This window comes from Sparus aurata, chromosome 13, assembly GCF_900880675.1.
Source record: "Sparus aurata chromosome 13, fSpaAur1.1, whole genome shotgun sequence".
NCBI lineage: Eukaryota > Metazoa > Chordata > Actinopteri > Spariformes > Sparidae > Sparus > Sparus aurata.
In genome coordinates, this window is record NC_044199.1 from 13,648,251 (window position 1) to 13,664,077 (window position 15,827).

At 41.2% G+C, this 15,827-nt stretch overlaps 1 protein-coding gene across 21 annotated transcripts in view; it reads right to left on the reverse strand.

The window, feature by feature from the left end:
• LOC115593719 (neurobeachin-like) overlaps window positions 1-15,827 on the reverse strand; it is a 112,949-nt gene that overhangs the window by 32,217 nt on the left and 64,905 nt on the right. For 20 of the 21 annotated variants that reach the window (XM_030437318.1, XM_030437320.1, XM_030437332.1 and 17 more), the window contains exons 14-23: window positions 10,577-10,656; window positions 10,219-10,281; window positions 9,770-9,867; window positions 8,104-8,196; window positions 5,585-5,693; window positions 5,381-5,462; window positions 5,003-5,126; window positions 4,700-4,892; window positions 2,075-2,761; window positions 1,455-1,904 (exon numbers count right to left, since the gene is read on the reverse strand). In XM_030437318.1, the coding sequence (XP_030293178.1) occupies window positions 1,455-1,904; window positions 2,075-2,761; window positions 4,700-4,892; window positions 5,003-5,126; window positions 5,381-5,462; window positions 5,585-5,693; window positions 8,104-8,196; window positions 9,770-9,867; window positions 10,219-10,281; window positions 10,577-10,656 (1,979 nt within the window). The remainder of the gene's footprint in view (window positions 1-1,454; window positions 1,905-2,074; window positions 2,762-4,699; window positions 4,893-5,002; window positions 5,127-5,380; window positions 5,463-5,584; window positions 5,694-8,103; window positions 8,197-9,769; window positions 9,868-10,218; window positions 10,282-10,576; window positions 10,657-15,827) is intronic. The other variant, XM_030437317.1, reaches the window with a different exon arrangement.

Sequence of the window (15,827 nt, forward strand, 5' to 3'; positions counted from 1 at the left end):
GAGAACTACACTGGATAAATACATAAAATAAATTGATTATAGGTAATTCATTCTTTGTTAAGCAGCCCAGCAGTATATTAAGTATTTAAAATCTCGGCGCGCGGGTGGTGGAGTGGTTGGAGCGCATGCCATAAAACGCAGCCGACCCCGGTTCAATTCCGGCCGGAGGTCCTTTGCTGCATGTCACCTCCCCCTCTCTCTGTCTACTGCTAATAAAGGTGTCTATGCCACAAAAAATCTAAAAAAAATAAAAAAAAAATAAAAAGTATTTAAAATCTGCTTCATCAGCTGCAACATGAATGCATGTTAAAATAAGAAATGAACCATTCTGCATGATGAATACTTTTACTTTTGGTTCTTAAATTAGTGGATATTCTGACATTGATACTTTTCTACTTTTACTCAAGTAACATTTTTAATCAGTCCTTTTATTTTTTTTGTGATTGTTGCGGGCAAAAATCCTTGATTATGCGGCAAGTTTTCTTAAAAAATGCGATGGAATATGCGGGATATTTATGCAATTTTATGCGATGAAAAAGAGAAAAAAAAGTGATTCCCCCAACACCCTGTTCTCACTGTGCTATTACCTTCATGTAAAGAGTCATTTCTTATTACTTCCTATGATAAGCAGCATACTACATCACAGAAAGTGCTGGGAATATTTAAGTTCTCAGCTTGTTTTATTTCAGACCTTAATAAACACATGGCTCAAACTTACAAAACATTGATGAGTCAAACAAGTTCTGTAGCTTTACAAAATGAATATGCTACAACTTCTGTAAAAATGAATGAATAAAATATAAAAAAATAAAATGTGCTTCCTGTTTTACAGAGGTAGCGATACAAAACAGACATCTTCTGTTAAAATAAGTGCTTCCAATGCACAAAGTGCAGTCTCCTACTGTGACATAAATTTACATATTACTAATATACTTACAACTGTAAGGTTTTCGAAACTAGTATGATTTTTTGTTGGCAAATGAGACTGATTTGCAGGCTTCATCATGGCTTCATCACAGGGTTTGCAGCTTTTCGACGATGTTCACGTCGTTTAATTACGTCACTTCATAACGTTCCCAGGGCAACAGGGGAAAATGGCTGCTCTTGTGTGAAGTAAACGCAACATTTTTCAAACTTTCTGCTAAGATATATGTGACTTTTTTGCAATGAATTTTGTGTGGAAATCGGCAATTTATGCGGCGAAAGTGCGGCGTATTTGAAAAAATGCAGCCCCTGCATAAATATGCGGACTTTGCCTGATTATGCATTGAATTATGCGAGCGCATAATCATGTTTTTCTGGAGGGACTGTTAAATGCTACCTATCTTGTGTCTCTATAAATTCTGATAAAGAAGTAAGAAAGTAAATAAATGATTCCACTCTCTAAAACACAGTATAAATTGCAGCCGCATGAGACCAGTACAGTAGGTACGACAAATACGTAACTAGCACACCTGAGTGGTCGCAGTAGTCTGGATTTTCTTTGTGTCCTTGTCTTTCCCATCATCTGACCTCTCTGTATCAGAGGTGGTGCTGGCTGTGTCTCCTCCAGTCTTCAGCCCTGCGACCTCACCCTCTGCCCCCGATGTGCCCTCTCCCTCTGGGAAGTCTGGTCTCGAGGCTCCCTGGATCTGGGCTTGGCTCTCAGCCTCAGCGATGGAGCTGATGTCAGCGAGGGGACTCTGGATCTTGAAGGGCCCGTCCTCTGGAAGCTCCCCAGAAGTGTGGCTCTGGGTCTGTGTTAAATCCGAGCCACAGCTCGTCATGTGGGCCAGCAGGCTGAGGTCATCGCTGGCGCTGGTGGTGGAGTGAGCTGGGACGGGGCCGGATGGAGTGGGCTGGTCTGGGCTCGGCAGTACGAGGGGGTCTGTGGCTGCCAGAGCTGGAAGCAGCTTCTCGTCAACCTGGAAGTGATAATTTTGGTGTAATGAAAAACATAAAAGAACATTCTGAGAAGTCTGCAGCAACAAGAGAAAGTCCCAGAAGTATAAGTGATGTAACAGTGAATGAATCGTGGTGCATTATTTTAGATCAGCAGGGGAACAATTTTAACAATCTTCAGTAAACATCCCACCTTGCTGAAGAGAAATCCGTTGTTGCTCGGGACGCTGTCCTTCTCGTCAGCCAATGTGATGAGCGGGCCCATGTTTCCATCATCCTCCAGGGTGACTCCTGAAAGCCCGAGGCTTGACCCAATCCCGACCCCTGAGCCTGGCGTGTCATCTTTAGGCGCCAGATTCCCATTTAGGTTTTGAACTACGGCACAGTAAGCACTGTCCAGGAGAGAATCCACCTCCACCAGAGGTCCGTTCTCTATCCCACCCCCACCTCCGCCACCTACACCTCCACTAAGGCCTTCTGGAGACAAGTCCAAGTCATCCAACTTCACTTCTGTGGCCTCCACCTTCTCTGCTTTTATATCAACCAGCAGATCGTGGACCTCCACCCTCACACCCGGAGCGGCGTTCTGCTCCCCAGGCGTCAGGGCCTCTCCGTTGGGTCTCTTCACGGCGCCTTCAGCGAGGAGGTTGCGCGAGTCCCCGCCGGTGCCTTCGCTGTACTCGGCCTCGCTCTCAGGCGTCTGCGTCTGTGAGTTGTCGTCAATCTCCAGGTTGCCGTTGACGACAGGGGCAGGCGCGGCAGAGAGCCCAGAGATGGTGGACACCGAGCCTTTCTTCCCCTTCTTCATGTTTTCCTCCTCCTGCCGCTGGTATTCTTCGTACATCTTAGCCAGGTACTCTTTATGGGCTTCATAGGTCACCTGTGACAGATTGCCAGGATTTTAATCAGTGATGTGATCAGAACAACAGTGCTGGCAAGAGTTAACCTTCACATCAGTAACTTCTTCACTAGGTAGTCCTTATGGGGCTCATGGATCATCAGTATCAAATGCCACATGGATAAAACTGGGACACCAGCCTAAGGGGGCTATTAGACCCTCATCCATAATGTCCCCTCGCTTTATCACTGCCACGAGAATATGGGTGAATTAAACTTCCACCAGCGAGCAGAGAGGTGATCAGAATCGAAAATGGTATCGATTAAAATATGTGAGTCATATGTCAGCATGGTGCTGTCTCTGGGCTTCGTGGGTCAGGTTCAGGATTTTTAAGCCTCTAAGGAAACTAAACTTCACTTATTTGTGTTTATTTTTGGTGCAAAAGATTTTAAATAAAGTGATCGCCCTTAGTTCACCTTAAAAATCTAAAATAATATTTTTCCTCTCATCCTTCTGGTGTGTTTTGGTGTAAGTTGAAGTATTTTGGAGAGATTTCTGCCTTCTTTCAAAAATAACGAAGCTAGATGGCACTAAGAAAAAAATACTTTTAAAAAAGCTCTTTCCAGAAAGCATGACCCGGTTACGCAAAATAACCCACAGACCTTGTTGTGAGCAGTTTCAAATACAAGCTATTTTCTTTCCACGCGCCAACTGTATCAGCACGCAGAAGGAAGCATGCATCTAGTTATGGACAAGAGGCCAATGCTTCATGACAGCACATTAATGGCATCCTCGGGCTGAGCTGTAACACTGGCAATCTTAGTTAGCTTAGTTAGATGCATGCTTCCTTCTGTGCCATGATACAGCTGGCAGGGTTGGTTCGGAATAAAGAAAATAGCTCCTGCATGAAACTGCTCGCAACAAGTTCTCTGGATTATCTTTAGTAACCAGGTCATGATTTCTGGAAAGAGACACTGCTGTCAAGCTTTTCTAGTGTACCTAGTAGCACAGTGCCTGTATACATGCTTCCTAGGATGTTACATAGGACTGTATTGTCTGATTTAGTTGACCTGTAACATTTGTACCAGCTCCTGTTTTTTGTTTCTGTCTCTCATGTCTGTGTGTCTCATGTCTTTGTACTGTTATGACTTGTTGTTGCTGGTGTCCTATGTTATTGTATACTTCTACTAGGAAACTCACAAGTGTAATTGTTGTGTTAATGCTGATCACACTGAAAATACAATAAAGAAGAGTGAAGAGAAGAGTTAAGCCAGTGTGCCATCTAAGTCCATTACAGTCAGTGGAAGGCAGGCATCTCTTCAGCAGATATCTTTAAAATTCAACAACTCACACCAAAACAATCTAGATGGACACAGAGCACTACAGATGAGAGGAAAAATATGTATTTTTGATTTTGGGGTGAACTTGTATCAGTCAGTTCTCACATTCATGACATAAGACTACATGTAAAAGTCCACCCCCACACCCAACCTTACCCGCTACTGCCACAATGTATTGATCAATGAATCTGTGATCATCAGTTATTGTTATTCCTACCTCCCTACCTTCCCTGTGTACTTCTACTTTGATAAGGTCTACTGATAGCTATCATTTCCTTTCTCACAGTAAAATTGATTGCAAGAATGGGAGAATCTGGCCTTCAAAAAATTTTAATTAAATGTGGCTGCATGAGATTCTAGTCTATTAGGGGTCCTTTTGATGGGGAATTTGGTATTTGTATCTCTTCATTAATTAATTTCTTTATGTATTGTTTTAAGTGCAGAAATAAGCATTTCATCTTTCATTCTTAAACCAAAATCTGATGTTTGCTGCAGATGAATTATGATCTCTTATTGTCAATTCATCCAGTAGTCTGAGAGAAATCGCCAAACAGAAGGATAAAACCAGAAAAGTGCAACGTACTGTACACCAGCTATTTATTAACAATGTGATGAAGACAAGTTTGTATTTCGTTCTCACCTTGGAGTGTGCGATGGACAGGGTATCAACCCAGACCCTCCAACCTCCCCATTCGTATTTGATAGCATGGTAGAGCAGGATCCTAAAGATGTTGTACACCATCTCTGTTATTTTCTGCTCCTCTGGGTTCTTGGGGTTGATGTATCCGAGAGAGAACATCCAGTCCTGCCACACGGAGCACTGCAGCAGGCAGCTGGCACACAACACAAACACTGCACGTCAGTTGGGCTGCTGCACACGCTGTATGAAGCAAATTACATGTAGTTGAGTAAAGGAAAGTGCGGTCATTTTGGGTGCTCTTACCGCCGGTTCTCGCGGCTGTTACTGAATAGTTTTATCATGTCGGAGAGAAACAGTCTCCTGACTTCCATCAGCTCGGCACTGGGAGAGGAGTTCTTCAGCAGGGTGGCCACTACCTTTAAAATCACTGGAAGGGAGGAAAAAAAACCAACACATCAGTAGGAGAGACTGAGGAGGGAGAGAGAGCGATAAATATGAGGGACAGGAGAGAGCAAGGTAGATCAATAAGTGGGAGATGGCAGCAGCAGCGTCGGTGTCTGAAAACAGGCTTTGTTGTTTATTTACTCGCATTAAAACAACGCTGCATTATTGGCAGACCAAAGAACATAGAGAGACAGACAGATCATGCAAGCTGCAGCGTTTTTTTTTCTTTTTTCTTACTGGGATTCTGGATCTTGACGGTGGAGTCGGGCTCAGGGTGGGGCTTGTGAACCACCTGAGTGCAGACCTGCTCTGTCAGAATCTGCACAGACAGACGGACAAACAGACAGAAGATAAATGGCCGCTGGTTAAATGCCCTGATGATCACAGCGCAGAACAAGACTGAAAGGGCATCCCTTCACAAAGACCGCCGAACAAACTTACCTCATACAGAGTGTTGTAGGTGGTGATGGAGACGGTGTTGGTGTGCATCATCAGCCTCTCCCCCAGCAGTGTGAACAGGCTGTGTGTGTGCATGATCTCCACCTTCCTTCTGCAGGAAAACACACACACACACACACACACACACAAACACACACACACACGCACATACACACGGACAGATTTGCCACTCATGAGAGAATTTATGACAGTCGGAATTGATTGTCACCGGCCTGACGATGATCTGATATTGGCAGGTGGCACCATGTGGCCCTGTCAGCTTTGACGGGAGACACGAGGACTTGAAACGAATACCAACAAGAGAAATTAACAAGAGGCATTAACAGAGCGCTGCAGGAGCTGCTGGGGCAATGTTCACGTGGCTGCAAACGATTAAAATTGGCTATTAACCTTGCCAGTGGGCGAAAATTGTGCCTCTAAGTGGTTTTTAAGTTGAGAGGCTCAGAAATCAGGGTTGACTAACTTTGAGTGTTTTTTTTTTTTTTTTTTTTTACTGAATTACATGAATAATGCTCAAAGCATATTCTGGACTATAAGCAGGTCATTAGAAACGCGAAATGCAGCAAAGTTTGCACAATATCTTAATTCTAACCAAATAATTCAGCTCTCATCTTCATGTTTTAAATACATTTTTCATTCAGTTAGAAAGTCGGTCAATTTTACTGCCTTTTAATACAGTATAATTACATTTTACAGAGAGTGTGAATTGTTTTGGACAAACCCACTTGTCTTTTTGAACAAATTAAATAAAAAATGGCATACAGAAAATATATTACTGAGAGAACAAAGGCACATTTTACATAGAAATTAAGGCGTCAAGTGTACGAATCATGCTCATAATAAGATGCCACGACGACTGAGGTTAAAAAACATGCAAAACATTAAATCAGATGTCGAAGTAACTTTAAGACCTTAATCAGTTGGAGGTTGGAAGTGTCTTAATTTTTTTCTTGTCATTCGGCCGTTTGCATTTCCTATTTCATTTTGGTAATTATATAGCTTTGTTTTCCCACTCTTTTTGTCCCTCATCTGTGTTTCATTAGTTAATCGTCCCCCGTGTATTTAGGCTTGGGTTTTCTCCTCAATCTTTGTTGGTTGCTCTGTTCTGCCCCTGTGTTTCCTGCGTGTTTCTCCTGTCCCCCAGTCCTCTGTTCCACCTGTGCCCGACTGTGTTGTTGCTTTGTTGCTGGGGTTTTGATTCCCTGCCATTCCCTTCCCTTGATTTTTTGACTTTTCTTTGCCTGCCTTTCTTGTTTGCCAGTTGGATTTTTGGGGATTTCAATTTTTATTAATTGGACTTCCATCTTCATTGAAGCTCACTTTTGTTTACAATCCGCAACTTGGGTCCTCATCGTTCTGCTACTGTGACAGGTAGACTGCTGTATCGATAGAACCTCATCCACAACAGCTTGTTCTGTTCACTAAGTGATGCCCTGATTCATTCTGCTTTCAATCAGCATGTGAGAACAAGGGGCTAAATGTAAACTGTACGTGCATATACTGCACACATGCAAAGCAAGAGTTTTAATAATAACTGCTGCAGGAAAAATGATTCATTAAGATTATCGCAACAACCAAGTGAAAATGGCAAGTTGTTTTTTATGAGTTAACATCTTAAAACAGCTCTTTTTTAGACATGACATTGACTCTCACAGGCTTTATTTGTCAGGGACAACAGAAAGGTGAACTAGAAAATAAAACAAGAAATAACTGAACTAAAAAACCCTAAACCATGACATTTTTAATCTGTGAGATCAATAATGACACAAAACAGAGTCGGTGGCTATGAAATCACGATTAGCACATAGCACCTTATTTCTAATCCTGTTTTTAAGCCAATGAGTCGTCAGATAATCGGTAAATCACATGAAAATAGATTATGTTTGAGCTATCTTAGCATTTTTGAAAACTATTAATGAAACAATCTTGAAGTGTCCTTCAAAGATTTTATCACTTGGCTGTGTTGTGAGTAAATTACAATTTGGATCCACATGGAACTTTCCTTAGGATAGTAGTGACGCGTAAACTTAAAAGAGGCAGCCAACATTGAGCAGATGTTAGTTAGGAAGGTGGAGGGCTCAGGTGCAGCTCGGCAGCCTGCTCTCGTGTCGTGCTGCGAGAGGCACGGGTGTCACACGGGACGAATAAATCCCCCAGCATTCATAGCTGCTCATCAAGGTCCCACCTCCTTGCCAGTGCACGCTGTCGAAATGATTATTCCGCCTGGACTTGATGATGAGGACATTATCTTCGTGAACACACACAAACAAACCGTCCTTCCTAGGCTCACTGGAGGTTGCTGTAGTTTTTCAGTTTTTTTACTGCAGTGTTTTCTCACACTCAGGGAAGTGTGACCTGATGCAGTATTTGTAGTAGTTTTATTTGTGACAGATAAGAAAGATTAGGTTCTTTAAGTGCTCCCTTATTTCAGTGAGTCACCATTTTTTAACTGAGCTCCTGAAACCACACAAAGGAACAAACAGTGACTACGAGGTACTGACTTGTGGCCAAGGTGCTTGAGGAAGTAGCCCAGGACTTTTAGGGCTTGGACCCGGATACTCTCGCTCTTTGAGGCCAGGAGCTTGCAGATCACCCTGTAACATTTAAAACACACAAGCAAAACTGGTTACATGCACAGAACATGGAGGTTAAAAGGAGTTCAGTAAACGCCTGCTCAAAACGAGAGACGTGCACAGACTACAGCGTCTTTCTTCAAAGCAGGGAACTCAGAGGGTATAAAGGTTAAAAAAAAGAGAAAAAAGGTAAGACACAGCAGTTCTCTGAGTAACGTTTCAGTAAACACAACATTTACCAAAGCAACATCCAAGTGTGGTTGTGCTTTTGGAGACTAAGCAGCACAGTTGGAGTCCATCCTGAAGGAAACAAGCTGCTGAGCTGCAATTACCCTTTGTGTGTATAGCATCAGTGTTTTAACTGAACAAATGCTTGAAAAAACAATTTAATGATTTTTACTGAGGATTTATTTTTATTTCTGAAACAACAAATTCTTATATATAAAAAATATCAGACACACTATATTTGTCATTGAAGTCATGCAACAAAATGTTGTTCGGTAGCTCTCTCAGAGACCAGCAGCAATAAAAAAATACGAGAAAACAAGGAGAGTTAAAAACAATATGAATAAACAAATAAATAAGCAAGATAAATAAAATAAGGTAGCATAATCTATTCACAGTATGTATTGTAAATCAGTAAAGTACTTGGATGAGGATGAGGCTTTTTTTCTCATAGTGCACCTGCAACATGGAATATCATGAAGAACAATCTAAAGCTTTGTTTTTACCCTGAGCCCAATTTACATTTATAAATTCACTTTATTTCACCTTTCACCGTTCTTCTTTTGATTCATTTTAAATGTAACTGCTTTATCAATTCTTTAGGTGTTATTATTTTACTCATTTGGCTTTTTCATTATTTATACATTTCATTTTCCAACTTATATTTAACTATCTTATTCATTTTTCTGAGAGGCTAGGATTCTTGAAAGTTGAATGAGTGAAAAAAAGAGAGTAGGAGCAAGAAATAAATGAATGTGTATATACGTACGTGTGTGCATGTATACATATAAGTATGAATGGCATTTGTTTGTGTGTATGGACAAAAAAACTAAATCAAAACAAAACTCATTCTGTAAGACTCGCTCGATACTTACCCAAACCAACACAACCCTTGCCTGTTCTTCCTTTTGTTTATTTTGTTTTTGTTTGGTTCTTTTTTGTTTGCTAGTGTGTTTGTTTGTTTGTTTGTTTGTTTTTTGCAGTTATGTTCCTCATGTTTTTGTATTTATTAGTATGTTCTTTTAGTCTATATGTGTATTCATGATTTGGTGAATAAAGGGTGATAAAAAAGTAAATCAAAACCTCTTCCTTCTTTCATTAAATCTCTCTCTAAAATACCGTAATGATAAGAAATGTGCAGGTATGGCTGTTAAAAAAAGTTTCTCTATATATTGTGATGTAATACTGAATTGGGTGTATATTTGTTCTGGTAATGTAACAAAAAAACACAAGCAGCAAAAATAAAATAACATTTTTTAAAATGTGTTCAGATAGACAATGATTTGATAAAGTGGGAAAACGTGTCGGATCTGCTCTTGCATCACAGTCTATTTATGCGTGCGTCTATGTATATGTATACAGCATTCACCTTATTCCATTTCTCTGATCAAATGCGGGGATCATGGATGCTGGGTGTTCAGACATGAGAGCCACCAACAGCTGGAGCACGTCGTGGATATTCTCATCCTGCCGAGAAAAGAAAGCGAAGTTCAACAGGTGAATGGAGGAGGGAGAGAGAAGCCCGCTGGGATGGAAGAACAGAAGGTTAAGAGGACAAAGAGAGAGGTGTAGGGGGTGGAGAAGGGAGGGGAGGGGATTGCGGAGGAGCAGGTGGTATTTCAGAGCAAGAATAGATATAATTGTTACGGGAGAGTGAAATTCTGTTCAGTTCACTGTTGCGCCATTTTTCATGCTGCTGCGGCGGCAAGGCTGACTCACACTCCTGCTCTTAAGAAGACCATAACTCCAGCCCACAAATTATAACGCACATTTTGCCACCAGCTCCACTTAACTGCTCGCTCTGTAAGAAGCATTTACCTCATGCATGGTCAACAGGTAGTTGAGGATACTCTGCAGCTCGTCCTCCTTGACGCCTCGGTCCTGTGAAAGACAAACACAAAAGGCTTCTTTAACTGAAACACTTGTGATCTTTGTTTTGTTTTTTTTTACATCTTATTAACCTCAGACGACTTCAGTAATCCTGTTCTTTGTCGATGCGTGTTATCCGTGAAGCAGCAACAACTTCAGACACACAAATGTAATTGCGGGAAATCAATGTGAGCACACATACACACACACACACACGCACACACACATATGTACACAAAAGCCACAGTGCTTCTCTCAGTCTGCTGATCTATAATGTGATTCTCCACACGCGCTAGCGGTCCTGTACCTTCAGTATGAGCTGTTTGAGGAAGAGAAGCATGAAGGCTCTGAGCGAGATGATCTCCTTCTGGGATGGTCGTGGTCCGTCTAAACAAAACACACATGAAAAAAGAATAATTTCCTGTTAAAAATCCATTTATATGCATGATAATGATCAGCTAAATATGTCTGCAGCTCAGTCTGAGTGAGCCCTACTGATAACAGGTCTTTATTAGGCTTCCTGGAGAGCAGAGAAAAACATGTTAACACACACACAGACAAACACACACACACACACACACACACACACACACACGCACACTCACACTCACACTCACACACATTCTCTGCCTCTATGATAGAACTGTAAATCGCTGTCATTAACTCAAGGGGCATTTTGGCAATCTGGATATTTTATAGTTGTGCTAATCCAACTTATTACAGCAAAGACATGGCAATTTACAAAAAATGTGATTGATGGTCCGAATGATCCAAATCAAACAAGCGCTGTAATCCACTGTACTGTATCTGCTTCAAAGCTCTGGCACTCGGTCAGTTTGATTGCTTTGCTGTGAAGAAATAATCAAGCTAAAAACACAGAAGCATCTGACGCGTAACGCGAGCAATTTCTCATGTGAAGTCACTGCCTCCTTCTAAACGATGTAACGTCTTGGAGTACTTTACTCCATTTTTCTGTGATTCATAACTTCCACCGACCTCAACTGTATTCAGACAGGAGACATATAATGGCCATTTTCAGGTTCATAATTTTATTTTGGGTTACCGCTAGAATAGGTTTACATGTTGTAATGCATAAAAGACACATCAGTTTTCTGTCCAGTGCTGCAGCAATGTATTCCCTTTCAATCGAGATGCTCTGTTTTCGCTCCTGCTCTTTGAGAATACCCAGTTTCTCCTGATTGGTCAGCTCACACATGCCTGACCCAGCACCGCTAACATTGACAGAGCAGCTGAGCTAAATCAATTCTTAAGTTCCAAACAAACCACTAGGCGTAAATGTTTCACATGGCACATGACATGGTGACGTGGTGTGATGTCACAAAGTAACAGAATTAAAGGAAGGACCACTGACGAGGCGTTTCAGGAGCACTGTTTTCTGTGGGAGAGAGGAGCTTCTGTTGGTGCGGACTTTGAGCTTTTTAACTTTCATGATCTTTTACATGCACAAGAGGCTATATAACACACTGAAGGAAAGGATTTAAAAAAACACAACAGATCTCCTTCAAGAGCCACAACAAGTCTGTTTTCAACTTCTGTGTTGGTTCATTCTGAAATATGGCCGCATTTAGCCTAAACAGAGGCTTTAAAATGCTCATTACCTCTGAAACTATTGTGTAGCAGCACTTGTGCTAGAAGAAAACTGAACTCAGATGCTGGCATTGCATTATTTTACTCTTGTAAATTATATTTCATCCATTATCTAGGTGTTTTATGTATTCGCCAGATACACTAGGAACTTAGGGCTGTGATGAATCGACTCCAAACGGTCGCCAAATAACTGACTAATGGAATATGGCGCCATATAGTCCAAAAGATGAATAGATTCAAATCAATGCAAGAAAGATATGAGTCCCACCTTTTAGAAATCTCCTTTCAGGATTAATTTTTCTCCCTTACTTTCCTATTCGTTCTTTATAACTTGTCAGTATACAATAAACCTTGCAGGTTACCTGTGTTCATCAGCACTCTACATTCCCAACAGAGGTTTTCTAATTTCATAAGACAACAATAAACATTTATGATGTCCAGCTTGTGTACATTTGCCACTGCACACTTTGCTGTTTCAGGACATTCAGATTCAGCCTTATTTTATGCGCGCTACAAAGGGAGTGTTTATTGGGAGCTCAATGAAATGCACCTTAACCCATATCTGACCCAAAGCTGCTAAGCCAGCGGAAGTGGACTGAGAAAAACATGAAAGACTGAGGGCGTGAAAAGGAAGAAGATACAAGGATTCTCCCCCCATATCTCAGTCATGCTCTGCTAGCCTTCAATCATGTGAGTGTGTACGTGCTTCAGTCGGTTCACCTGCTCTACACAAAGCCAAAACATGATACCGTAGCGATCCCTTGTGATCCATCATCCTTACGCATCAAGCTGGTACATGTCGGCGGAGTGGCAACACTCACCATCCATCACGGTTACACAGCAGCTCTCTGTCGACCCAGAGCATGGGTACACCAGGTGCTACCAGGTCTTTTATTAAGAGGATTTGAACAAAGCTGATTTTCATCAGAACTGCTTCTCAGGTGTAGCAACAATTATCATCTTACTTAATTAAATTTAATGAACTTATCCTGTGTCTGCTAGTGTGTATGTCTTTGAGTTTTAGACCCATGCAACAATTATGCACATGTTTTTTTTAATTCAAAAATACTGTGAATGTCTGCAGTTTTTTGTAATTTGTTGTTGTGCTCAAAATAACTTTTGGATACCAATCAAATGATATTACAGTAGGGTTTTACAGGATTTAAGAACTGGCAGAACATTTATGTCATTCATTTGTTTAAGCCGCATTCTTGTTCAAGTCAACAGAAGCCATTTAGACACTGTTTCGGTCTTACTATAATTAAGCTGCAGGGTTCAAAAGCAATATTCCTGACTAGCCGAAGACCTCAGAGTGTTGTTATTAAGCACAAACCAGGTTCTCCCATTGACTCGCCCTGAAAGCGTAGAATCTGAGGAAAGCTCAGAGAGGAACTATATATTTCAACCAAATTCAAAGCAGGTTCAAGGTAAAACTACACTCATACAAAAGATGCTGCTGGGATTCAACCTCATTACTCTAAACTGTACACTTAATACATCTCTGCCAACAAAGCTCACTGTATGTTCAAAATATATGCCCATTGCTATGCTAATTCCATCAATGCATATCACACGCTTATGGTATAGTCAAGTACACACATATGCAGACTTCAAAACCACAGCTACTAGTATGTGTCTGAGGCTAATTGCTACCGTTATCAGTGCCTCTTTATTGGGCTAAATCCCAGCAGTCAAACAGCAATATCGCCAAACAGAAAAGGAAGCCAGACAGACACTTGATTAGATATTCCAAAGGCTCCCTTAGATCTGCCAATCAAATCTGTCTGTTGCCACAGCAACGCAGGGATGTACGTTCATCCTCAGTGGAGGGTCCCGGGCTAAAGAAGAGGTTGATTAAAGTGAAAGGCCTCTCTGTTCTCAGCTGAATTACAAAAAAAAATAAAAAAATCATCTATAAAAATCTGATTTATTACTCTGAGGTGAGCTTTTGTAGCTCACGGGAAGCACAAAAGGATGTGCAAACATTTCAATTGAAAATAAGAAAAAATAATTACACAGGCAACATTGTTATTCTAATAAAGAGCCCATTCTTTACCACAAGAAAGCATATTCATTATCTTTTTGTGCAGCGGTCTTATTCAGTCTCAAATACACAGAAAAATTAACCGCTCAGCATGAACAAGTGAAGGGAACGTCACCCAATCACACCTCCAAGTACACGCATGTGTCTGTTTCTGCCAATCTGCACAACCATTCAAAGCAATTACAGTTTCAGTTAGCTATTCAAGTTCCACTGGTTGTTTACTTTGGGCCTTCATGAGGTTGTTTTTCAGCTGTGAGCTAAGCCTCTAAGCACATCTTAAAAAGCTCATCTTTTTTCACAAAGTAATCACTGCTCGTCTGGCAAATGCAAACAATCAAAAGCGATTAGTAATTGCTGAGTGTGACTAGGGGTCCTGCAGAATAAAAGTTGAATAAAAATCAAGTTGAAATTTGTTGATAGAAAGTGTCACAGTTCATCAAAACAGTGAAAAATGGGGTGGCTGTCAAAAACAGGTTCCTTCTGTTTGGACACACAATACAATTAACACAGTTAATCATTTTCTGTTGGAAGTCATCTACTTTGTAATGACTATGAATATTTCATACTGCTGTGGAAAGACAGCATTACAATTCATTATTATCTCATGTTTCTCAGATGGCTATAAACTACCTTCATGACAAGCATGAAATGTACTTGTTAGCTGACAGAGTTTCACAGGAGACAGACTATTCACAGCTGTTTTAACAGCAATCTGGGAAAAGAAAAAGGTCTTTAACAAGTACGTCAGAGTGATGATTAATGTGTAGACTTGGAAATGATGTAGATTTAGCAGAAATGTATTAACAGTATGGCCTGGTGTGACTGTGGCCAAGAAGAGTCTTATTAAAAAATATGAAAATCTCCTTCGCTCTATGTTTAAATCAATGGAGGCCTTTATCTAGTAACTGCATCTATCAATTGCACTAATGGAGTGACAGCAGCCACCTTCAAGAGAGCAGCTGGTGAATGAAATCTTGTATCAAGTTGAGTCAGCCCAGGTTTATTTGTATGATCTGATATCACACACAACGTTGCAGGAATTGCAAATAAAACTGCAAAAATGAACACTTGCATATAAAAGAGTCTTACTGTAGGTCCTTCTGGTGGAATCTGTATGTACAGTACTACCTTCTAGTCCAAAGACACTCAGTTCAGGTGAAAACTATTCTCTAAGTGGGTAGGGGGGCGTACTTTTAATCGGCTACACTGCAAATAATGGAAAGCACTTTTCGAGCAATCTCTAGTGAAAGATCTTCAAAGAGTTGCACTTAGATGTACACACAAAAAGAGCCAGGAATAGTTGAGTGATGAATGGAAAAAAAATCTAGCTCAAGAAAGAAGTTCAAAATCTGCTTCCTTCCCACCTCCCCATGCTTGGAGCATGATTGTCAGTTTGTCAGTTTCGGGAAAGTTAACAATCAGACACAGCCACCTCAATTCTGAGATCAGAGAGGTGTGAAGGGTTTGAGCCGGGAACACCTTAAATTGCTCACACGTGTAAATGTGACACTGACTGTCTCTTTGTGCGGTAGGCCTGGTAGCTGTGACTAAGGAGTTACAGCGGGTCATTTACTGATCCAAGGTCAGCGGATTGATCCCAGGCTCTGGCATCACAATGGCCCCCAATGGCTGCTCTGTTGGTGGGTAAGTGTATGAGCATTGAAATATCAAGGAGCGCTTGGGTTGACAAGTCGGCCCCTTGCATGGCAGCCTCTGCCATCAGTGAATGGATACGCCTGTGGATCTTTAGTGTTGTAAAGCACCGTATAAATGTAGGTCCATTTTCCATTGACCATAATGTGACAGGCTTCTGCTGCCTGTGACCTTGTTAAGTCACAGAAGATGGATGGATGGACAGGCAGCTGGACGGATAAATGTCATGATGCCATGCAATAAAATAACTTGG